Below are 26,262 nucleotides of genomic sequence, written 5' to 3'. Positions count from 1 at the left end.
ATGAGAAGAGTGGGGATTCTGGCCAAAACACAAAATCCAAGCTATCTATCCCTGTGATGTCAGTCAAACCATTTGCCTTGACACCTAAGTGAGAATACACTTCTCTGTAAAAAAAAAAACTAAGTTCCAAAGACATACATATGGCCAATAGACAGATGAAAAGATGCTTTACTATCACTCATCATCAGGGAAATGCAAATCAAAACCACGATCTAGGGGCATGCTGGGTGGCGCAGCGGTTTAGCACTGCCTTCAGCCCACGGTGTGATCCTGGAGACCCGGGATCGAGTCCCGCATCAGGCTCCCTGCATGGAGCCTGCTTCTCTCTCTGCCTATGTCTCTGCCTCTCTCTCTCTCTCTCTCTCTCTCTCTCTCTCGGTGTGTGTGTGTGTTTCTCATAAATAAATAAATAAAATCTTTAAAAAAATGATCTGCTATCACCTCACATCTGTCAGAATGGCTATCCTCAAAGTTGACAAGAGATTACAAATGTTGGTGAGGATGTAGAGAAAAGGTAACCCTTGTGCACTGTTGGTAAGAATGTAAACTGGTGCAGCCACTATGGGAAACAGTATGGAAGTTTCTCAAAATATTAAAAACAGAATTACCATGTGATCTAGCAATTCTATTTCTGGGCATCTATCCAAAGCAAACCAAATCACTCTGTCAAAGAGATATATGAACCTCCATGTTCACTACAGCAGTATTCACAATAGCCAAGATATGGAAACTACTTAAGTGTTCACCAACAGATAAATTGCTAAAGATCTGATATACGTATACAATGGAATATCACTCAGCCATGAAAAAGAAAGACATTCTGCCATTTGCAACAACTTGGATGAACCCTGAGGAGGAGATGACACTAAGTAAAGTCAGTCAGAAAAAGACAAATACTGTATGAGACCATGTATATGTGAAATTTTAAAAAGCCAAACTTAAGGATACTTGGGTGGTACAGTTGGTTAAGCGTCTGACTCTTAGTTTGGGGTCCGATTGTGATCTCTGTGTTCAGTGCACAGAGTCTGCTCAGGATTCTCTCTCCCTCTCCCTTTGTCTCTCCCCCCTAAAATAAATAAATAAATCTTAAAAAAAAAAACAAAAAACCTAAACTTAGAGAAGCAGAGAGTGTGATTATGAGCAGTTGGGGTGTAGACAAATGGGGAGCCTCTGCCAAAGGGTATAAACTTCTAGTCATAAGGATAACAAGGTCTGGGGATCTAATGTAGAGCATGGTGATTAATGCTAATAACACTATAACTTTTTTTTTTTAAGATTTATTTATCCATCTTAGAGAGAGAGCGTGCATGCATCCGTAGGGGCGACAGGCAGAGAGAGAGGGAGAGAGTGTCTTAAGCAGACTCTATGCTGAGCACAGAGCCCAATGCGGGGCTCAATCCCACAATCCTGAGACCATGACCTGAGTCGAAACCAAGATCAGATGCTTAATGGACTCTGTCACCCAGGTGCTCCAACACTGTAACATATATTTGAATGTTGCTGAAAATAAATCTTAAATGTTCTGACCACAAAAAAGAAATGGTAATTATGTAACAGGATAGAAGTATTAGTATTACCTAATGCTATGGTGAAAATCAGCTTGGAATATGTAACTGTATCAAATCAGCAGGTTGTACATTTTAAATTTACACAATGTTATACATGTCAATTGTATCTCAATAAAGCTGTAAAAAAATGTTTTAAAATAAAGACAAGGAGGGATGCCTGGTGGCTCAGCCGGTTGAGCATCTGCCTTTGGCTCAGGGTGTGATCCCACTGGAGTCCTGGGATCAAGTCCCACATCGGGCTCTCTGCATGGGGCCTGCTTCTCCCTCTGCCTATGTCTCTGCCTCTCTCTGTGTGTCTCTCATGAATAAATAAATGAAATCTTAAAAAAAAAAAAAAGTTTCAATTCAGGTCATGATCTCAGGATCGTGCGATCAAGCCCCAAGTCAGACTCCATGCTCAGGGTGGAGTCAGCTTGAGATTCTCTCCCTCCCTCTTTGCCCCTCCCACTACTCATGGGTGCTCTCCCTCTCCCTCCCTCAAATAAACAAACAGATAAATAATCTTTAAAATAAAGACAAGGAATTGACAGGTATTAGAAGTATTGAAGGATAAAGCAGAAAGACATACCAAGCAATTTAGTATAACAATAATTTAAAATACTTCTCTGTTAAAAGTTGGAAACACACATTCTAGCTGACTCTGGCTATTTGCCTATCAAACTGGATTAGCTATAAAATGAACACTAAGTGGAACTGTAAATCATAAAAACTTACTAAAGTGGCACTAAGAGTTTCAAGGTTATAAATATATTGCTGAAGAATGCTAGAAAGTAGTGATACTAAGTAAAGAGAAGCAGAAAAAATAATTTGAACTTTTTGTCTTTTACATAGAGGTTCTTTACCATCTGACCAAAAAAGCATTACTAGATATGACCAAGGGAGGGGGATGGTGCATGCGAAAGATCTGATACACTGGTTCACAATGAGAATTCCAGACTTCTCTAGTTGCCTGGAGCATAGTAATATGATTTTCCAGCACATTAGGGAAGCAAAAGTAGAACCAGAAAGTCTATGTACTGGCTGGATTTTGTTAATGTCACTTAAAATGGAGGAAAAAATCCTAGCAAGATACCAAATAGAGTGCAGCAGATGGTAAACAAATATTATGAAGCAATCTTCACAAAATCTGCAGTGTGTCACAAATATACAAAATGGCAGAGTTTGGGAAAAGAGAATCATAACAGGCCATATGTTGTTAGCAATTTTATTTGGAGCAACATGCAATCCAAAAGAGAAACCAAGAGGAGGAACATAAAGGCCCAATAGAGGAGAGGCAGCCTCAGGTAAGGGCGGTCAGAATGGCAAGCACAGTGCCTATCAAGGTAAACAGCCGTCAACTGGCAGACGCCAGGGAGCTCTCAACAAAACAGCACCCACTACAGTGACGGGGCTCAAGTGGGCTTTCGAGAGAAACAATCTAGATCCTACAAAGAACAGCAGAAAGTTAAGGCAATATATTATATGTCATTTGTCACAATCCTTCAGTGCCAGGTGAGAGTCAATTAGAACTACAGCAAAGGCATTTTCCCAAGACAAGAGGAAAGAAATGCAAACATAATTTTAGAGGTTAGAAAGACATTCAACAAGAAATTATCAGAAAGGTTGTCAAGTTTGCAGAGCCCTTCTCAGGCATGGCATCTAAGATCTGGACAGGACTAGCAATCCCAATTTCTATGGCCAAATCATCTCAGCCATGAATTTTAGCTCCATGCCCCCACCTCCTGATTCCTTCTTCATTTCTTTGCTCCCTTCCTCTCCCCAACAAATATGCAAGTGCCCACTATGTAGTGAGCAATGTTATCGGCACCGGTGATAGTGACAGCAGAAAAAGAAAAAAAAAAAAGCCTTGCCCTCTTAGTGCTTACATTCCAGTTGAGATAGACTTGAAGGGGATGAGGGGCTGCGCTGCACAGCTATCTGGGGAAAGGGTCTTGCGGGCAGAAGGAACGGCTAATGCAAAGGCCTTGAGGTAGATGAATATCCGGCATGTTCGAGAGACTGAAAGAAAGGCAGAGTAGGTAGTACAGCATGAGAGGTGGGAGGGGAAACAGTTCAGAGAAGCAACGCTGCTGACGCTGGGGGCAAATGAGAAAATGCAGTACCTTCTAGGGTGTTTTAAAGACTTGGCTTTTACTCCTGAGTTAGATGGAAATCACTGGAGGGTGCCAAGTGCTGTGATCTCACTTCTAAAGGATCACTTTGGCTGCTATGTGCAGAACAGGCTGTGTGGAGGCAAAAGCGGAAACAGGGAAACCAGTGAGAAGGCCACCATCCTAGTCCAGGTGAGAGATGATGGTGGCCTGAACCAAACTGAGATTCTGAGCAGTCATCATATGCTAGACATATTTTAAAGCAAGAGCTAATGGGATTTTCTGATGGATGAGATATAGAAGGTTTGCCTTTATACTTCATTCCTTCAACTATCCATGCATTCCTGAAACACATATTTAGCATCTACTATGTGCCAAATGCTATGATAGGGTTTCTAGAGGCTCAACAATAAGCAGTCTTGTCTAGTCCCCTTAAGGAGCAACTAGCCTGGTACTTGAATAAAGGACTTAAACTTCCTTAATTCTCACACAAAATAGCAAAACTACTATTAAGCTACTATTCTCATAGACTAAAAAGGATCTGGACTTTGCACGTGGATGATACTACAAACCAAAATTTCAATAAATTAAAACTCTCTTCAGATAGTCTCAAATTCTAGGGTGCATAATTGACTCATACCTGTTAAATAATTTTTAGACTGTGTACTATTGTGAGTTACAATTTTTCATCAACCTAATTTTACTTATAAATAGCTACTTATCTTTTATACATACTGCAGTTCAAGAAAGTGAAACTTCATAAGTTTGATGAAGTTTTTGTGAAGTAAAACTTCATAAGTGAAACTTCCAAATTTCATAAGTGAAACTTCCAAACTTCCTAACTTGATTTCCAAATATTTTATAATTCAGACTTCTCTCCAAAGCAAAAAAGGGTTCTCATCTAACTATTTTTAATGACACTGTCTTTGCTGTTTGGACATGAAGGGTATATATCCTAAAGGTATTTCTCCAGTAAACAGCTACCATAGTTTTCTATACTGTAAGAAATTATAACTTATATAACTTACAATTTGCTTTAAATGGCTCTGTTATACCAAATTTAAAATGATGAACTGGGGGTGCCTGGCTAGCTCAGTTGGTGGAGCATGCAACTCTTGATCTTGGGGTTATGAGTTCAAGCCCCATGTTGAGTGTAGAGAATACTTAAAAATAAAATCTTAAAAAAAAAAGATGAATTGGTTTTAAAATTTCTACCCAAAATAATCTTTCAGAAATTCATAAAACAACTGAAATGAGAAGTGAGCATAAAAGGATCATGGTTGAAGAAAGGCATTAGTAAAATAAAGATTTATCCTACAATCATATTTTATGAACCAAAACTCAGAGGCACGGTTTGACAAGTGTGAAGATACTTATGATACTTATGAAGGCTACAGAGCAAAACATGTGAAGTCAGAGAGCCATGGAAAAGGAGTATTTATAGGTATAAGTCAGCACTTGTCTACATAGACTTAAATGCATCTTTTAAGTCACCAGTAATAATTTACCGCCCATTACCACCACTCCATCAGTCACTTTGCAGCAGTCACCTGTCTAGAGACAATCCAGGAAGAAGAGCACACGTAACAGATATGTACAGGAAACTAATTAGTGGGCACAGCTGATTTTTATCGCCTGTGTGTTGGTGCACTCATTAATCTGTTAATGAAACTGTGGAAATCAGCAGGGGTCTCTGGGCCTGTATGAATGTCAAGCTCCTACAGCAGATGTAGGACCCACACATGCAAACATACAAGACTTTTTATGGTAATGGAATTAAGTTTCGTCTCAGGAGTGTTCTCACATTTGGGAAAAGACAAATTATTCAATAACTGGTATGGAGTCAGCTGTCTATGTGTTTGAAAAATAAAGTTGGATTCCCCACCTGACTCCTCCTTTCACCAAAATAGACTGGAAATGGTACAAAAATTTGAAATCTTGTGACCTCTGTAATAAAAATGTAGGCTCTTTTCAGGAAAAAAAAAAAAACCCACACAAATACACATATGAACATATGTACTTATATACATACCTAATGTGCTTGTGCTTAACCCTATTAAAGTAGAGCAAAAAAGACTATGGATGAATGTTTTTTCAATATTTGGAATGTGAAAGACCTTCCTAAGAATGACATAAATCGGGGATCCCTGGGTGGCGCAGTGGTTTGGCGCCTGCCTTTGGCCCAGGGCGCGATCCTGAAGACCCGGGATCGAATCCCACGTCAGGCTCCCGGTGCATGGAGCCTGCTTCTCCCTCTGCCTGTGTCTCTGCCTCTCTCTCTGTGTGTCTGACTATCATAAATAAATAAAAATTTAAAAGAAAAAGAAACTTAAAAAAAAAAAGAATGACATAAATCCAGAAGTCACAAAGGGCAATATGATAAATCTGACCAAGTAAAAACTTCAACCTTCTCCATGGAAAAAAAAAGAAGAGGGGGAAAAAAGACCAAAGCAACCTGAAAGGAAAGCAGTAAACTAGGTAAAAATAGCTCCAAAATATAAGACAAAGCCCTAATTTTTTTAATATTGGAAAATCCTTTAAATCAATTTGAAATCTATAACCTAAAAGGAAAATGGGCAAAGGTGATAAAATAGTCACAGAACTTAAATACAAATGACCAAAATACAAATGAAAGGATACTCAAACTCATTTAATTGATACAAAGTAAAACAGTAACATCATAATCTCTCCCACCTTTCAAACTGACATTGACTAGGAAGTTTGCTAAGAAAAAAATACCCAGAGTTGGTGAGGGTAGAGAGAAATGGACACTCTCAAACATTGTTGGTGGGAGTATAAATTGGTTCTACCCTTTAGAGAGCAACATGGTAATAGCTATTAAAATGTAAAATAGGGGTACTCTTTGTCTCAGCAGTTTCAACTCCTGGGAATTTATCACACAAATATATTTCCACAACGTAGAAAGATATAAGGCGATGCTGTTGACTGCGGCATTTTTTCTAATATTAAAAAACTGCTAACAACTTAAGAGTGGTCTATCAGTAGGTTAAATAAATTAAGCCATAGCCATAAAATTAGGTATAATATAGTCATCCAAAGGACTGAAGTTGATTTGTGCACGCTAATGTTGGAAAGAGGTCCAATATATACTCTAAGCTGGGGCATAGGAATCCAGGTGTGGTATAGTATGTATCACATACAGAGAAAACCTCCCTAAGGCTACAGAAAAAGTTGTTAACAGTGAACTGGGGAAATGGGGACTTTTAGTTTTCCTTTCATCATTTTTATGCTGCTTAAATTATTTTTTAAAATCATCTATACCTTCTTAATTAAAAAAAGAAACCAAGCACTAGATATTGGAAAATATTTTTTGCACTCTAGTTATAAAGGGAAAAGGACCTAAAAGCAGTAAGATGAAAAAGGTTTAGGGCCATCGGTCCAAGAGCTAAATGCAGCACAAATGGGCCTGTCTCCCTTCAGCCAGCTTAACTCCCCTTGAGGACACTATTCCCAGGAACAGAAACCAGAAAGAACACAGGCACTGTAGACTCTTCCCCTCAGGACAGAGGGCCTAGTCAAGTGTGGGAATTTGAATTTGAATTTGGAGCCTGACTGATCCACCTGACCAGCCAGTTTATATCCCGGGCCTGGGCAACAGCACAAATAATCCAAAAAAGCAAATTACTTACTTAGCATTAGGTCACATTAATTTTAAATTTCTCATCTGAATAGGGACCAACATTCCATTTTATTCAGTAAGGACATTCCCACAAGGCACTAAGCTAAGTACTAAAAAAAGAACAAGAGTGGAGTAAAACATGGTACCTGTCATCAAGTCATTCAAAGTCTAGTGAGGAAGGGAAATGCGCACACAGCCATCCCATCAGAAGGAAGGCAGGCTAACAGGTTACCTGCTGGGTTACCTGCTGTAGCAAAGGTGTAGAGAGAGATTAACCCCATCTGTGGGGATCTGAGGTCTCAGTGAATACATGGCACTTCTCTGAACTGAAGAAACTGTACAATTACCTTTCTCCTCCTTTCCACTTATCAACTCATTTCCTTGGAAAATTTGACAACATCCTTTCTCCTGTTGCTTGATTCCTATCACTAAGCATAATACCATCTCTTTTGCAAAAGAAACCAACTAGTGTTACATGTACTTTTCAATATTGAATATAGTACCATAAATACATCTTTGATCAAAGTTTTATTTATCCGGGAGTTGTTCACTCATAGCTATACACCACAGAAACAGCTCAAAAATGTCAGCAAATTAGCTTACAAACTGTATCTTCCCAAATATTTCTTCTACATAGATTCCATTTACTAGTTCAGGTCTTTGGTTCAGAATATAAGGTCATCCTAGAGCAACCATGAAAAAAGCCAGGCTAGGATTTTAATCTAAACTGAAGAAACAAAGGACTGTTACTATTTTGTCTGTGTTTTGGGGTTTTAGTTTTGGTTTTGGTTTTGCTTAGAACTGGTGGAGACACAGATAAGTATAGAGTTACTACCCTCGACTCAGTAAAGAAGGAACAACATCTCTTAAGAACTTAAATCTAGAAATCTAAACATTTTTTTAAAAGATTTTATTTATTTATTCATGACAGACAAGAGAGAGAGAGGCAGAGACATGTAACAGATATGTACAGGAGGAGAAGCAGAGGGAGAAGTAGGCTCCACACAGGGAGACTGATGTGGGACTCGATCTCAGGTCTCTAGGATCACGCCCTGGAATGAAGGTGGCGCTAAACCGCTGGGCCACCGGGGCTGCCCTAAATATTTTTTTCTTAGTGTTAGATATACTTTCAGTATTAAATATATTACCATAAATATGTCTTTGATTAAAGTTTATTTATTTAAGAGTTCCATCAAACCATAAACCAAAACCCATAAGCCATGTAAACCATACTTAACACACTTTGTAAGCTTTCAACATACTTAGCTCTAAAGAGTGCATGTTTCACAGTCAAAAACCACTGTATTTAAATTTGGTTCTACTACACTGATGAACTTTGGTAATCATTTCTTATCTCTGAGCCTCAGTTTCCCAAAGGTATACTTTTCCTACCTCACAGAGTTTTTTAAGGATTAGCAACAATCTAGGTAAATCATCTAGTCTATTGTCAGGCACAGAACAAGCCATCAATAAATGACAGCTACAATAATCAATGTTATTACTACGAACCCTAACTCAGTGGGACAGAGGTACATCAAGCCACTCTGTGGGACCCAGAAGGCAAAAGTACAGAGTAAGCTTCTTTTCTACTACAATAATGAGCAATCAGAAGAAGTGATTTCAAGAACTATGACAACTCGCAGAACAAGTATCAAAAGTGGCTGAGAATCTATACATGCTCTGGATTCTATACAGGAAAGACCACTTCACCACTAATTATACTCTGAGCAAGCTGTTCAAAGGATATGTCCTTTCCTCAACTAAAATGGAACTAATAACTATATGAGACTCTTAATCATTGGAAACAAACTAAGGGTTGCTAGAGTGGAGGGAGGTGGGGGGATTGGGCAACTGGGTGACTGGAATTAAGGAGAGCACATGATGTAATGAGCCCTGGGTGTTACATGCAACTGATGAATCACTGAACTCTATCTATCTCTGAAACTAATAAAATATACTATGTGTTAATTAATTGAACTTAAATAAAATAAGATTAAAACAAAAACAAAATAGTCCTTTGAAGCACTTTATGGGGATCTTGTGAAGGTTAAATTAAATGAGATAATCATGGAATATTCTTAGTACAGCATCTGGCAACAGTGAAAGATGTTAACTATCAGCCTGTCCATAAAATCCTTGGCACCACCAAGACTTACCAAAAAGGGTGTGAAGAGCTTGCAACACTAACATGTATTTCAGATACATGTACGATTTTTCAGAAGTATATACAGTCCAGAGTGATTAATAAAATACTAATTATTTTAAGAGTTCTACACAAGTGACTTTTAAATATATGAAAGGATTATTAAAAATATTCAAATAAAAGAGAAATCTAGAAAGGAAAAAGTGAGCTCATTTAGCCAACCATCCTCTATTCTAACCCTCAAGTCCACTTTCCAGGGGGAACCACTGGAAGGCACTGTGGTGGGCACACTTCAGATCCTTGTCTCTCAATATGGACATGAAGTGGGATTAGCTATTTTACAAAATTGGATCACATCACACATACTATTTGTTTATTCAACAATCTTTCCATGTCAATGCATAAATTCCTAACTCATTCTTTTTAGGTGTTGTTCAAATTGCCTGCTGCTTCAGATAAAGGATAATTTATTAATCCATTATTCTAGGCATTTAGCTTTTCTCTAATTTTTTGCTATTAAAAATCATTCCACAATGAATATTTTGTTTGAAGGTCATTCAACACATGGGCAGGCATTTCTGTTGAACAGCTTCCTAGACATGAAACTGCTGAATCAAAGGTTTTGCACACTTTATATTTTGGTAGTAAGGACTGCCAAATTGTCCTCCAAAGAGAACATAAATAAAAGAAAGGACATTGTACTGTCATTAACCATCTGCTTAAAAACCAATAAGTACACTATAATGTAGGAAAAAACTGTACATCTTCTCATGGAAAAGTAGCCCTCACCTTCAAAAAAATAGATGGGAATCACAGCTAAAAATCCTTACTCTATCCTTCTCAACATCAGAGCCCCTGTTCTATCTTCATCTTAACATCCTAGACCCTCACATCACCTCCTGCAATGACCTGGCTCATGTCAAAACTAGTTTTCTAGTCCATCCTGCCCCCACCCAATCCTGAAGCCAACTGGTTTGGAGTGGGGGGCAGCAAGGAGGAAAGACTCAAGACCTGAAGGGCTACTGTCATCATGTAGCAGCCACACCAAGCTCCACTAAAACAGAATTATTCTAAGCAATGCTCGCTCATAAGCTCTACTCTGTTGCTGTTTTAAAGCAGCAATGGATTACAATCTTTTAATCAATAATCACTGGCCTACAGGTAGTTTACACGTTTCATTTTGTCCCACAATATTATTATAGTGAGGAGCAAGAGCAGATAAAGGTCATGTTGGTAATTAAAGCTATATTATAGAAATATGCACACCCAAGATATGATTAAATAAGAAAATATTACTCAGTTTAGTATCATCATTAAACTTGCATTAATTTATAAATATTTAAATGTACCATATGATGATCATAAATAATCTGTTTTTGTCAGTTTCTAAAGTAATGCAACCCATAAACCCTTTGAAAAATTACTGCAGAAAGAAATAGTCAAGAAAGTATACAAGCCAGACTTACATTCAAATGCTGTGGTTGTTGCTTCAGGCAGAACCTGGCCTATCACATCCTAAACAAAGAAAGAATAAAGAAACACAATTAGCCATCTTCTTTATTGCTAACATGTGGCAAATCCTAGAGGAAATATGAGAACCTGAAAAAGATTTTTGAAATGTTGGCATAAACTACAAAAACATTAGCTCATAATCACACTTAGCCCAGCAATGTAAGCCCAGAGTTTAAATCTCTATTTAGGGGTGGGGCAGAGGAGGATTTTTTATAAAATCTCTTCTACGCTGTATTAATAACATCACCTTTTACTCTTGATTCAATAGCATATACAAATACACTGTTGCCCATTTAAAAAATACATGTAAGTTTCTTTTATGGGAGGCTGTGGAACATACTGCCAATAGAACTGTATTTAGGAGTCAGACTAGCCTGGATTTAAATCTCAGCTCTGTACTTAACAGCTGTGTGACTACAAATTACTTAACCTCTCTGAGCTTCTATTTGATTATCCTCCAATATGGGTCTAGTAATACTTAAAAAGATAATGCAAAAATTAACTTAAATAACATAATAAACATAAGTTAGACTAACACACTGTAGACACTCAACAAATATAGCTTCTGATACGTAACTAGCAACATCTTGCCTTATATTCCATAGAGCAAAGAGTTAAAAAAATTTTCATGATATATTATTCCAATGATATTAACCTATAGTGCTACATTTGATACAAACAACTTCTGTCAAGTTTTACTCTTTTTTTTTTTTTAAAGAGTTTATTTATTCATGGGAGACAGAGAGAGAGGCCGAGACATAGGCAGAAGGAGAAGCAGGCCCCCTGCAGGGAGCCCCATGTGGGACTGGATACCAGGACCCTGGGAGCACACCCAGAACCAAAGGCAGATGCTCAACCACAGAGCCACCCACGTGTCCCTCAAGCTTTACTCTTAAGCAACTGGAAAACATACATTTAATGACACTGGGACAGAGTTAAGCTAACCTACAAAAAAAATTTTGTTTAATGTATATAATCTGATATCAATGTTTAAATGAACCTATAAAGTTGCAATCTTTAAAATCAGTCTACAGAGAAAGCTTAAAGAGGCATGGAATGTCTTCAAGAAATAGCCAGTTCTGGGAAAAGTGACCCTCCATTATATCCAGCCTAACCCAAATGGTCTGCAAACCTCACTGCTCTCAGGGAGCTGTGCCACAAAATCCCTCCTGGGCTCTGCCAGTAACTGGCACCAGGCAGCGGGCTGACAAAGCCGCTTGCAGTAGTTCTCAGCAGGGAGCCCACAGCCCATCCAAGCAGGGCACTTGGCAGAGTGGCGGCTGCAACTTCCTTCTAAAAGCAGTTCTTTAGAAGCTTTTGCTGCAGTGGAAATTTGCATAATAGCCTTGCCTCTACAGTGCCTTTTATTTCCCCTGAAAAATAAATCTGTGCATATAAAGTTGATCAAAGAGAACGATCTTAGGCAGCCCTCACTCATTAAAGCCAAAGGAGGACATTTTTCCCCTCTGACTCTAGTCTTAGCCAATGAAACACCAACTCTGAGAAGTATTTATGAAAAAATTTCAGTGTTAAAAAAAATTCTCCACACTTGTAGGTAGAAAGTATTTGTCAATAGGTAAACAGAAACTGTAGAGTGAGTATAAATAAACTATAGAGGCAGCTAGTGTAAAGCCTGACTCTGTGGACTGGAGCCAAACTGCTCAGGTTGGACCTTTGCTCTGCCATTCAGTAGCTGACTATGTCTCTCTGTGCCTCAGTTTCCTCTTGTGTACAATGAGATCATAACTGTACCTACCTCATAGGATTAAATGAGTTCACATTTGTAAAGTGCTTAGAGAAGTATCTAGCACATAGTAAATGCCACATGAGTGTCTGTTAAATAAAATAAGTCCCTGATGACTGGAATGTTACAAAGCTTACCTCACAACAAAACCCAAGGATGGGCAGATGGCCACCCATTCACTTACTTCATCCTTCCATAGCATTTACCGAGGACCTTTCTTTGCCAGTAGTGTAGTTAAAAAACAAGCTGGGAGACTCCACTCTTAACCCTCCAAGTTGAGGATACCTCTGGTTACTTCAAGGGAACTCTCATCACCTCAATCTTGAGACAGGACCTCTAGTATTAGAGGAAACTAATTTAGGATCCCTCCTACTTAATGAATAGCAGAACCCATCAAATTTCGAATGACTAGCTGAAGAACTCACCAGGCAGCAGTGGCATCCTTTGCCCATCAACATAAACAAAGAGCCATATAGGTTTTACATCTAATGTAGGGAAAAAAAGAAAAGGCAAACTTCCTTGAGAGAATCATGAGAATCATATGAACAGGTCATTTCTAAGCAGGGCACTTTATAATTTATGTATATTATAAGTTATATTTTAAGTGACTTATTTTAAAAAATCTTATTCTCATAACATTTACCTAAAAAAGGTTTCTTTTTCTTTTTTTAAAAGATTTATTTATAAAAAAAAAAATAAAGATTTATTTATGATACAGAGAGAGAGAGAGAGAGAGAGAGGCAGAGACACAGGAGGAGGGAGAAGCAGGCTCTATGCCAGAAGCCCGACTCAGGACTTGATCCCGGGACTCCAGGATCACGCCCTGGGCCAAAGGCAGGCGCTAAACCACTGAGGCACCCAGGGATCCCCCTAAAGAAGGTTTCAAAAGAAAACTTAAGTTTAGGGATGCCTGGGTGGCTCACTCAACGTGTGATCCTAGGGTCCTGGGATTGAGTTCCGCATCAGGCTCCCTGCAAGGAGCCTGCTTCTCCCTCTGCCTATGTCTCTGCCTCTCTCTTTGTGTTTCTCATGAATAAATAAATAAAATCTTAAAAAAGAAAAAAAAAGAAAACTTAAGTTTAAATATTTTAATGGTGGCATTTCTTGATCCCTTTCTGTGCTTTTAATAAATCAGTCAAATACAAAAGTATAATTAAGCATCTACAACATCCCAGGAGCATAAAAACCATGAAGCTATAGGCTACAGAAGAATAAGATATAGCAATATTCTAGTCTGGTCACAAAGATAAAGACAAACCTAAAAGAGCCAAACAAAAGACATAAATAGCAAATAGTATTTGCTAACTCAGGAGACAGGAAAAAATCAAAGGCTCAGTTTAGATAAAAATTGCATAGATGAGGGGAAACATGAGTGGAGATTTGGGAGACAGGATTCAAACAGCAAGAGGAATAAAAGGAACATTCTCTCCTCCCATTGACTAGTTGAAATCTCCTGCACAGTATATTCCCAAAATTGGAGGCTGTGTCTACAAGGAACAGAACACAGAAAGCTGAAAAACAGATAACCAAATGTCTCTGCCCTTGGAGACCAGCTAGGCCTACATTACACTACAGCCAGTTCCTAATTATTCAGATGCAGGACAAAGGCCCAGAGAGGTTGAGTGACTTCTCAAAGGTTTCTCAGCTATTTGATGGAGCTGTGACAAGAGCCCTCAACTACAACTCCAGGTCCAAAACACACTCAGGAACAGATGACTCAGTGACCACAAACTGCTTCTGGTTTCTGCATCTGGTGCTGCCCCCAATGAGCTGTGTGACTTTAGCATTTTCTCCCCCTCTGGGGTTCATGCTCCCTCATTTGAAAACTGGGGTGAAATGAGTTATATATTTCATAAAGGGGATGCTTCCAGATTTCGTTTGGCTTTAAAATTTTAAGGTTCCAAGCCAAAGATGCTGATGTATCTGTTGCTTTTTGCCAATTTCTTGATGAATAGAGGAGGTGACCCTGGAGAAGAGGTCACAGGTGTCCACCAGGATCTGGGCATGCAGTGCATACAGCCTGCTATAGGGAGCATGCAAGACAGCACAACACTCATTGCAAAGAGCCCTTCATCAGGCCCTCCTGACAAAGCATGATCCACCGGGGCTTACCTGCACATATGCACATGTGAGGACCCATGGCACTCTGAGCTCTAAATGGTGGGACCATTTGTGCAAAATTTACCTTAAGGCCAGTCAGCCCGGAGCCAAGGAACCATTGAGAGATGCTTGAGAAGCAGAAGATCCAGGCCCTGTCTTTTATGTCTTAATGACAATACTTACAGAGCACTTACCAGATTCTAGATTGTTCTAGGGGCTTTATGTATATCAACTCCAGTAGTCCTCATACTCTATCAGGTGGGCACTATTTTAATCCCTGACTCCTCTTTTTTTTTTTTTTTTTCTTTCAGATAACGAACTGAGACATAGAAGACACTTGCCCCGAAGTGAGTCTGGTAAGCTTTGCAATTTAAACCAAGTAGTCTAGCCGAGAGCTTGTATTTTTAAACATTGCACCATTCTACATTAAATAGTACCTTCTGTTATTTCAAATGAGCAAAGTCAAAGAAAGCTTACATCTTTCTCATCACAGGCATGGTCCCACTTAAACTTTGCAAGCCTTGAAGACAAGTATCGTCCCAATTTTACAAGTAAGGAAACTGAGGCTAAAAGAGACAGAGTGACTTGCTTACTTAGTGAGACTGCTTGCAAATAAACCCATGTTTCTAGATTCAAAACCTAGCAGACTGTCCACAAAACCTTAACTGCATGCATCTTCCTTGAAGCTCCCTTTGAAATGTTTGAACAAATATTTCAAGATGCTATGGAGCTCCAGAAACAGGAGACAGAAATGTACATCTCCTCCAGAAGTTTACCATTTAGTGGAGAAGATAGACAAAACTGTGACAAAACCTGCTAGCTTTGCTGGAACGGAGCTATGGGAACACAGAGGAGAGGCATATTACGACTAAGATAGAGGAGGGACACACGGGTGGCTCAATGGTTGAGCATCTACCTTCGGCTCTGGCCGTGAATCCAGGGTCCTGGGCTGGGATCAAGTCCCACAGTGGGCTCCCTGTAAAGAGTTTGCTTCTCCCTCTGCCTCTCTCTGTGTGCCTCTCATGAATAAATAAATAAAATTTAAAAAAAAAAAAAAGACTAAGGTAGAGGAAAAGTGAAGCTGGGCTCTGAATGACAGGTAGGAGGAATTGGCCAGCTGAAGAAAGGGGTCAGACAGCCTGGGACAAAGGTTAGCTCTATGTACCTGGAGCACACAATGTTCTCAGGGATGTGGTGAGAGACCGAGCTGGTGCCAGGCAGGCACAAGCCAATCCAGATAGACCTAGAGGACCATGTTAAAAAAAGTTTGGGCCTTGTCAAGAGAAGAAATCTATATGCATGAGAGAGTGTGGACAGACTCCAGATGCTAAGAGAAGGGCAATATTTGGTGTTGGCTCCCTAGAAGCTACTGGCTCACACCAGCTTCTGAACTCCTGGCCCAGACACCTGAAAATCTGTGATATTCTGGGCCAGTAATATCCAGAATTCAAAATGTAGGTATTGGAATCAAATTTTTATTGAGTCACATACAGCAACCAAAAAAAAAAAAAAAAAAAAAACAAAATCACACCCCAGATCCTCCTCCCCACAAGAACCTCTGCTCCACCCCCATTTTATCTTGTAGGTAAGTTCCACCATAGATTTGGTACCTGCAACATGTTTCTGGGCATGTCAGTTCTCCTCTTCATACCTCAATTATTCAATACTTAAAATGGGCACAGTGCACTCCAGCTATCTCAAATGTGTGCTAAAAGATGAGAAATGACAGTGCAGCATGTGGGGAAAAATTACTAAGTAAGCAAATCTGAGTTCTGGTACGGGTTCTTGCACTCAGGAGCAACACAGCTTTGGAAAAGCCATTCCATCTTCACTACTCCTCAGTAACTATCTCAAAAAAGGTTAAGAGGTCTCAACAGGCCACTGCCAAGGTTACAGTCCGCTCTCACATTCCACGACATCATTTGAAATAAGTTCTGGGTACCCTGAAAGTAATGACACAGCTTTGATTCTGAGATGCACCCTTCCCCCCCAGGGTTAGCATCATCTGAAATTGAGCTCCTTTTGCATTCTGTGCAGCAGGTCACAGTTTAACAGGCAGTATTTTTTCTCAGCAGTACGTAAAAGAGTGTCTTAGAACCAATGACACCTTAGGTTTGCTGAAGCACGGTTCAAGCAGCCTAGATTCCCTTCCCAGTGGTCACCAACCAAGTTCGGGGAAGTCAGTAGAAAGGCATGACTGGAATCTGGCCAAGGACATTCCGAGAAACACTTGGTGGGGCGGGGAGGGGACGGGGGGGGGGGGGGGGGGGGGGACTTCTAGACTCAGCTCTTTGCAGCCGGTTGGTTGCTTCTGTGTGTATGTCCCCAGTGCAGGCTGTGAGCTCCTTGAGGGCAGGAGTTCAATCTGATTCATCTCTACGTCCCCAAGGCCCTCCCTGCACAATTGCCAGATTTCAGTCCATGCAATTAATCAATGTGTGTCGCTGAAGCAATAAAGCCGCCCCCACAGGAAGCCAGCAATGGCCACTGCCACTCGCTCGGTGGGGGGGGGGGGGGGGGGGGCGGTGGGGGGGCAGCAGGCTCAGATTCAGCGGTCCAGGTGCTGACTCCCCCACAAATCCCTGCGCCCTCCTCAATGGGATTTGGATCCTGCGGTTGCCACTCACCAGCACGTCCCTGAAGAGTAACTGCGGCCCGGAGTGCACTGTCCAGTCCACCGCGCCACTATTTGGAATCTTGATACGAATCACCAGCACCTGGTTCTCCATGGCATGGAAGGGGCCAAGGGCGAGCCACAGCATTACAGGTGCCGGGGGCTCACATCCTGGGGTGGGCGGTACCCCCTGGATCGTGGTCAAGCGGGGGCTCCAAGAGGCGACCAGGGGACGGGGGGTGGGGGGAGGACAGAGGGGCGGGGAGTCGGGGGAGTGCAAAGAGGAGGGGTGGTCTGGAAGGAGCCCGCGGGCACCGAGCCGGACCCAGGCTGCAGGGGGTCGGGGCTGCCTCCCTGTGAGCGTGCACCGGGCAGGAGGCAGGGGCCGGTAGGAACTAGCGGAGTTGGAAAACAGCGCGAAACGGGATGGTGAAGCTCCCTGGCGTCTGTGTGGATGTGCGGAGACGACCCCGCTTTCGGGAGGGAGGCAGAGCGGCAGGTGTCCGCTCCTCCGTAGCGCAGAGGGAAGGGTCCCCGACTGGAAGGAGCCCCGGGGGCCCCCAGACCAGGCGGAAGCCGGCCAGGGCCTTCCGCCCGAGCGCCGCGGGGCGAATCGGGCTCCCCCCCTTGGCCCCCCTTCCGAGTCACAGGGCGCGGCGCGCACGGGATCAGCCTTGGCCGCCCCAGGCCGAACGTTCCGGCGGCAGCGGCGGCGGGAGGAGGAGGAAGGCGCGGGGAGGGCACTGTTACTCCGGAACCAAAACGCACGGCACCGGAACCCCCGGGAGCCGGCGAGACGCACCCGCCTCCCGCGGCGCCATGTTGGAAAAGGGCAGCTCCCGGCCTTCCCCGCCCCCGCCCCGGCGCCCGGGTGGGCGGGACCTGAGCGGAGCTCGCGAAGTGCGGGGGCGGGGCTTTCGCGGGGGGCGGGGCTTCGGGGCGGGGCTGCGCTGTCCAGGTCCGGAGACCGCAGATGACGCGCGGAGGATGGTCCCTCCCGTTAGTGACCCTGGTTAAAGCCCGCCGGCTGAACCACATAACGAACGGAGGAGGAAACCCAACTGGGGCTGCAGTCCGCCCAAAGCCAGTTGATGGCTTAAAAGTGTTTGCGGAAGCCTTACCTTTATCCCAACTTTGCTAAGCCCTTTACCTTGAGGGGGTTTGTGCATCAAATCCGCAACAGCCAGGCAGGAACTCCAAAAGTACTTGGCTTTTTCTCTTCCTCCTTCCCCGCCACAGACGGAGAAGGTCATCGTCTTCCTCTCACATTAGCAAACAGTGCATGGATTGAATTTTTTTTTTCTTTTTTCGGTTTGTTTTGCCCCGCTCTTGTCCTGAAATAGAAAACAGCCTCCGTTCAAAAGCAAAAGGAAACAGGTTCAAAAGCCACCTGGGTGGCTCAGTGGTTGAGCATCTGCCTTCAGGACGTCATCCTGGGGTCCTGGGATGGAGTCCCCCATTGGGTTCTCCGCAGGGAGCCTGCTTCTCCCTCCGCCTATGTCTCTCATGAATAAATAAATTAAGATGAAAGAAAAGAAAGAAAGAAAAGGAAGGAAGGAAGGAAAAGAAAGAAAAGAAAGAAAGAAAGAAAGAAAGAAAGAAAGAAAGAAAGAAAGAAAGAAAGAAAGAAAAAGAAAGAGAAAGAAAGAAAGAAAGAAAGAAAGAAAGAAAGAAAGAAAGAAAGAAATCAGGGAAGAGTGTAACTGCCAAGGGACAGCTGCAGTAGTGGCCTCATGTTCTCTCTCTTATTAAATCCTTGCAGAAAATATCCAGTCTAGTCCCCAAATTTTCAGATAGATCCTAGATAGGATTGTTGACGCATTGGGTGATATCTTGAGAAGTAGGAATAACCCTTGGTTGTTTTTAAATGCCTTCTTAACCTCAGATTTTAAAGTGCATGACTGTGTTCATCTGTGGTGCCTAAATAAAAGTTTGTTTACAAATTTCAACCTGTGGGTTTGTCCATAATCTCCTGCTAATGTGCACCTGTTGCTTTACTTTCAGGTACTGAACTTTGTATAAATTTGGTGGGAGAGGAGGGACAATTTCTGCCCTAGCATTCAGATAGTTTACACAAGAAAAAAAAGAATTTAAATGTTGATTAGTTTCAGGACAATACCAAAAAATTTTGTGCATATTTTTCCCTGTCTGAGATTCTTTTAATACTTAATTTGAAAGTCCAAGTATGAGATAAATTATCTCTTTGTAGATGTAAAACCCCCCACACGACCTGCCTATTGTTTCTTGGGCAAAACAGTAGTTATTGTAAGTTAATAGCTTAGGTAGAAATTTACTTAATCAGATGCTCCAGATATTCTGAAATTGCCTTTTTCCACTGGCACTTCAGTCAAGTGAAAAATAAACTGTGCCTAAGGTCCCCATGTACTTTTCACTGAAAGTTCATTTCCTATTGTTTGAAAAAATAGACCACAAAACTAGAGATTTTCTATGAACCTATCATTTGTTAAAATGGCTTTTTAATTCATTGTACTCTGGGGAAAACCAACTCAATTTGTACTTTCAGTTCTTCTGGATAGTTATATACCCAGAAGTGGAATTGCTAGATCATATAGTCATTCTATTCTATTTTTAATATTTTGAGGAACCACCATTCTGTTTTCTGCAATGACTGCACCATTTTACATTCCCAATAGCAATGCACGAGTGTTCCAATTTCTCCACATCTTCACCAACACTTGTTATCTTCCTTATTTTTTATATTAGCCATCCTGTTGGATGTTATGCAGTATCCTACTGTGGTTTTAATTTGCATCTTCTTAGTGATTAGTGAAGTTGATAAATCTTTTCATATGCTTTATATATCTTCTTTGGGGAACTGTATATTCATCTGCCCATTTTTTTCAAAAATATTTGTTTATTTTAAGAGAAAGAAAGCACAAGTGGGAAGGGCAGAGGAAGAGGGAGAGAGAATCTCAAGCAGAGTCCCAGCTGAGAGCTGAGCCGGCATGAGGCCATAACCCCAGCCAAAACCAAGAGTCAGACATTTAACTGACTGTGCCACCCAGGCATCCCGCCTTTGCCAAGTTTTATTTATTTTTTTTTTTTTTTTTAAATTTTTATTTATTTATGATAGTAACAGAGAGAGAGAGAGAGAGGCAGAGACATAGGCAGAGGGAGAAGCAGGCTCCATGCACCGGGAGCCTGATGTGGGATTCGATCCTGGGTCTCCAGGATCGCGCCCTGGGCCAAAGGCAAGCGCCAAACCACTGCGCCACCCAGGGATCCCCTTTGCCAAGTTTTAAATTGAGTTATTTATGGTTGTTGTTGTAGACATTTTTTTTAATGAGGAAAATACATTTTGCTATTGTAAACCACAGAGGTTTTCTTTCACCTTTTTTTACCTTGCTCTCAATCTTGAATTCTTAATCCAGAATCTGACCCTTTCCTACCACTTCACAGCTACTACCTCAGTCCAAACTACCATTGTATCTTTCTTCTAATCTTGTTTCCACCTTTGCCACTACTCTATTCTCAACCCAGTTGCCAAGGTTATATCAAGTCATCCTTTATTTAAAACTCTCCAGATGGCTACCTATCTTGTGCAGGATAAAAGCTGAAGTCATTTCTTTGGCCTATAAAACTCTACACATTCTGCTCTCAACACTTTATGGACTCTCAAACCTCATCTCCTACCGCTCTCCCTCATTCACACCAGCCTCCTCCTCATTGTTCCTTGAACACATCACGCATTCCACCTCAGGGCCTTTGCATTTGCCATTCCCCCTGCTTGGATTGCTCTTAGCCCCAGTATCCAGATGGTTCACTGCCTCGCATTCTGAAGGCCTTTCGTGGTGGTTTTATTACTCAAAAAAGGTTGTTTGTTTGTTTGTTTGTTTTTTAGCTTTCTGACTCTGACTCTGCCTTCAACATGTTCACAATGATTTTCTGCTCCTGGACAAGGAAAGCACACTTGATCCTGTCATGAACATAGTTAGCAGACATGGAACCACCAAAGGCCCTGCTGATGTGTTTTTGTTTTGTTTTGTTTTGTTTTGTGTTAGACAAATTCATAAGGACTTTAGGTCTCATAGCACAAACTGCTCAAAGTCAGTCTGAGCACATGCTATGTGGATTTTGGTACTTTCTCAACTTTTTTGGTGTAAAGGTAGATGATTCTATTACCAGGGGTTCAGGACAACCTAGTTTCATTAGAGGCTATTTTGTAGGACAGGACGCGATGGTACGTCAAAAGATGAACCATTCTGAAAACCTATGGACACCCTCCCCAGAGGAGTGCATTCTGTAGATTGACCTAAATGTCACCTTCTAGCTGTGGTCTTCCTTTAGCACACACTATGGAAATTACAAACAAGCCCCATACCCACTCCACCCATAGATACAAGCTCATTTATTTTTCTCCTAGCATGTATTGCTAATATATCATAGGTTTTACTCATTTGTTTGTCTTTCCACTAAACTATAGCTTAAAGAGGAAGGGGAACTGGGCGTGTCTTTCTTTGCTGCCATGTCCCTAGTATCTAAAATAGTACCTGGCACACAGCAGGCACTTTAATAACATCTGTTGAGTGAATGAATGGATTTTGAAGGCAAAGTGGATTGAGTAATAGGAATGTAACTGTCATGTGCATTTCTTACCTGTCTTAAGCCTCACTTGTTCCTTTGCTTTGCCACCACCGCCATCAAGAGTGAGACAACCGCCATTATGAACTCCCAATGAACTATAAATTTTATAGCAAATATTGATTATTTTCTACGTTAGAGAATTCCACTTATCTCTTTCAGAGCCTACTGTGTGTCCTTAAACACAACACTCAAATACTTGTTGATTAATTTTGATTTAAAAGAATATGATGTGGGATGCCTAGCTGGCTCAGTTAGTTAAGTGTCCCACTCCTGATTTCAGGTAAGATCATGATCTCAATCATGAGATCAAGCCCAATGTTGGGCTCTGCACTGGGGGTGGAACCTGTTTAAGATTTTTTCTCTCTCTCCCTCCACCCCTCCCCCTCACATGTGCACACACATTCTCATTAAATAAATTAAATAAAACAAAATAAAATAAAAAATATGATGAGAGCAGAGGATGAAAACAGTAACTTTCCAGTGGAGAAACCTAGCAGACACCGTCCTAACCAAGTGATCAAGGTTAACATCCTCAGTAATAAGTCATGTTGGCATCATGTACTCTCTAATACGAGACAGTAAAAAGAGCAGTTGACTTCTGTGGTCTTCTGGTCTTCTCCCTAAAACTCATAAACCCATAAACCCCAATCTAATCATGAGAAAATCATCAGACAAACCTAAATTGAGGGACATTCTACAAAGTACCTGACAAGTACTCCTTAAAACTGTCAAGGTCATAACACACAAAAAACAAAGAAACTGTTACAGACCTAAACAGACATGAGACCATGAGAACCAAATACAATGTGAGGCCCTCAGTGGTATCCTGGAACAGAAAAAAGGACAGTAATGAAAAACTGGTGAAATCTACAATTTAGTTAGCAATAATGCCCCAATGTTGACTCCCTTGACGACTTAGTTTTGGCAACTTAGGTATGTAAGGTACTAACATTAGGGAAATCTGGGTGAGGGTATATAGGAACTCTGTAATATCTTTGCAATTTTTCTGTAAATTGAAAATTATATCAGGAGTGCTGGGGTGCCTCAATCAGTTGACTGTCTGCCTTCAGCTCAAGTCATGATCCAGGGTCCTAGAATTGAGCCTAGTATTGGGCTCCCTCCTCAGCAAGGTGTCTGCTTCTCTCTCTCTCTCTCCCTCTCTCTCTCTCTCTGCTCTTCCTCCCTGCTCATGCGCTCTCTCTCTCTCTCTCTCTCTCTCTCTTTCTCATAAATAAATAAATAAATAGTCTTTTAAAAAATAAAAATAGGGCACCTGGGTGGCTCAGTGGTTGAGCGTCTGCCTTTGGCTCAAGTCGTTATCCCGAGGTCCTGGAATCAAGTCCTGCATCAGGCTCCTGCGGGGAGCCTGCTTCTCCCTCTGCCTATGTCTCTGCCTCTCTCTGTGTCTCTCGTGAATAAATAAATAAAATCTTTAAAAAATAAAATAAAATAATTACAATAATTTTTTTAAAGTAAGCTGTGTTTCTATACAACAGCAATAATATCTTGGAAATTTTCATTGCAAAAAGATAGAATTACATAATTTACAATAGCACTGACAACTAAACAATAAACATTTTCTTCATGTTGCCTAATATCTTTTAGTTTTTAAAAAAGAAGATTATGAAGAGGCGTGAACAAAAATGAGCACAGATAAACCCCTGAAAATGTGACAGGAAAGTCTACTCTCTCCTGTTTTGTCAGGAAGAGAAAAGAACAGTGGGAACAATTCATGCAGGGGCAGAAACAACAGTTCAACAGATATTCATGGAGCACCCACTATGTGCCAGGTACTATGGATTTTAGATGCTCTAAAATGAATTAATTCATTAATTTAAAATGTCATTAAATTGAATTTCTACATAATACATTTTCCTTTAGATAGAGTAGGCTGGTGTTCCTACAAATCACTTAAGCTTTATCACTTCCCTCTTGTCATTTTTTAAATATATCTGTATTATTCTCTTTATATGAACGAACAAAATATATCTCACAGTTTTGTGATACTTGATTCCTTGCAAAGTGCTTCCACATCCATTATGTGACAAAATTGTCCTATGTGGGGAATCTCTGGGTGGCTCAGCAGTTTAGCGCCTGCCTTCTGCCCAGGGCGTGATCCCGGAGTCCCGGGGTCAAGTCCCACATCGGGCTCCCTGCATGGAGCCTGCTTCTCCCTCTGCCTATGTCTCTGCCTCTCTCTCTCTCTCTCTCTGTCTTTCATGAATAAATAAATAAAATCTTTAAAAAGAAATTGTCCTGTGTGTTGTAGTTTAAGACTACGGACTCTGTAGACTGCAGAGATTGGAAGAACACTCACCATGTGTGATCTTGGGTGAGACTTCTTGGTTTCTACAACTAAAAAAAAAAGGGGGGCATAAAAACAGTGCCTAACTCATTGGAGTGTTAAGAGAGGAGTAAGTGAGTTAATATGTATAAAATGCTAGGTCTAGGACCTGGTACAAAAAAATGCTATGTTAGTGTTGGATAAATTCCTTATTGTATACATGAAGACACTAATAAGATTTAGAAAGTTCTAATTTCTCTCCATCATTTAACTCGTAATTGTACAAAAAGAACTTAAGCCATATATTTTTTCTTCAAAACAAGGTTCTCTGCATTATACACATAGTGGAACAGCAATAAACACCAACCTAAATATAAATAGCATGATTGGGAATCAGAGATAGGCATGCAAGAATGATAGTAAAATTTCAGAATTAAAAGAAACTTACAAAATCACCAATCCAGTTCTCAGCCCTATTCAAGAATTCTCTCCATGTCTCCCTAAGGAATTGTCATGCAGCTTCTCTGAATATATCCAACAAGAGTCACTGCCTCAAGAGGTAGCACATTCCATGTTTGGCCAATTCAGTTAAAATGTTCTTATCTCCTAGTTACTAAAATATTGTTTCTAGTTCTGTATAAAATGAGGTTTAACTGATCCTAGTACTTTTTTTTTTTAAGATTTTATTTATTTATTTATGAGAGACACACAGAGAGAGGCATGACACAGGCAGAGGGAGAAGCAGGCTCCCTGTGGGAAGCCCGATGTGGGACTTGATTCCAGAATTCCGAGATCACTCCCTGAGCCAAAGGCAGATGCTCAACCACTGAGCCACCCAGGCATCCCAATCCTAGTATTTTCTATTTAATATTTTACTTCATTTACTTCTGCACATCGTTTTGTTTGACTTTAAAATAGCAACATTTCTACATGAGAAGACAGCACCTTTTGAAATGCCTCAAAAGGATAATGCAACAAAATTCCAGTCTTTCCTTTTTCAGAATATATTTTAAAAAAAATAGAGGTTAACTCATTACATGTGAGGTATTTCAAAACTTGTTGCTATTCTTGCAAATAATCCATATTACCTGCAGTTAAAGTATCCTTTCCTTAAAGCTCTTAAAGATGAAGCAAGCTTTCTCTTTAATTTTGAATATCACACATTCATTCTTCACAGAGCCTTCATTATATGACAAATAAAATACTGCAAGCACAAAATTAGTAAGAGGTATACAGATGCAGCTGTGTACAGAAACTATTTTTTTTCAGTATGGCTTGTACATAGATTCAGAACTGCTAGATTTTGTTGACAAGTAAAATTACTAAAATTTACTTTCAACGTGGTCAATGTAAAAGTATTTGAAGGATGGATGAATGTTGATTTTTAAATGTAATCTAAAATTAGGTGACAGTATTTAGATTTTTTTTCAGTACTTAGATTTTTATTCCAACTTTAAAATTCTTGGTTCCTTCATTTTATAAATTTGGAGTTTTGAAAGCATAAGAAACTACAATTTTGGCTTCATCTCACGTGATGTGGGCCTTAATATCACGCATAAAGAAAGGTTATGAGATAATCCCCTATCTTCATGGATTTTCATTCACTTTCTTAAACATATTAATTTTTTGAAATAAAAATATTCACTTTTATTAAATTAAATGGAGTTGAAATTTTTAAAAAATTTAATCCATTTATTAGAGTATTGATTTTTTTTGTTATTTCTTTAGGGTTTGTGTAGACAACTTTCATAGGTCTGATTTTAAATTATGCACTTATATGAAAATAGAGTAAAATGAATCACTTTGTGGTTAATAAATTCAATGTTCTGTTTACCGACAGATTGTTATAAAATTACTGATATATTCTAGCAGAAGCAGTAAAGGTTATGTCAAGCAACTACTAAAAAAATCATACTATGTGGTATTAATGATGTTACCTTAACATACCAGCTTCAGGGGCTG

The 26,262-nt window shown here is 40.4% G+C and overlaps 1 protein-coding gene, 1 long non-coding RNA gene and 1 pseudogene across 25 annotated transcripts in view; 1 reads left to right on the top strand and 2 right to left on the bottom strand.

Moving 5' to 3' along the window:
• MAP2K5 (mitogen-activated protein kinase kinase 5) overlaps positions 1-18,823 on the bottom strand; it is a 259,266-nt gene extending 240,443 nt beyond the window's left edge. For 4 of the 24 annotated variants that reach the window (XM_072738904.1, XM_072738909.1, XM_026012741.2 and 1 more), the window contains exons 1-2: positions 17,425-18,164; positions 10,908-10,956 (exon numbers count right to left, since the gene is read on the bottom strand). Coding sequence is in view for 14 of the 24 variants with exons in the window: in XM_072738891.1 (XP_072594992.1) it covers positions 10,908-10,956; positions 17,425-17,559 (184 nt within the window). In the remaining 10 variants the exon portion in view is untranslated. Of the gene's footprint in view, positions 1-3,433; positions 3,565-10,907; positions 10,957-17,424; positions 18,247-18,532 lie in introns of those variants that run through there. The other 20 variants (XM_072738895.1, XM_072738890.1, XM_072738900.1 and 17 more) reach the window with 19 other exon arrangements.
• LOC112930665 (uncharacterized) overlaps positions 17,479-26,262 on the top strand; it is a 107,117-nt gene continuing 98,333 nt past the window's right edge. The window contains exon 1 of the long non-coding RNA XR_011997438.1: positions 17,479-17,564. This is a non-coding gene — a long non-coding RNA (uncharacterized lncRNA). The remainder of the gene's footprint in view (positions 17,565-26,262) is intronic.
• LOC140595772 (large ribosomal subunit protein eL34 pseudogene) lies at positions 21,270-21,633 on the bottom strand (annotated as a pseudogene).

This window comes from Vulpes vulpes, chromosome 15, assembly GCF_048418805.1.
Source record: "Vulpes vulpes isolate BD-2025 chromosome 15, VulVul3, whole genome shotgun sequence".
Taxonomy (NCBI): Eukaryota; Metazoa; Chordata; class Mammalia; order Carnivora; family Canidae; genus Vulpes; species Vulpes vulpes.
The sequence above is the reverse complement of the archived record's forward strand: the minus strand, read 5'-3'. Positions and strand labels throughout refer to the sequence as shown.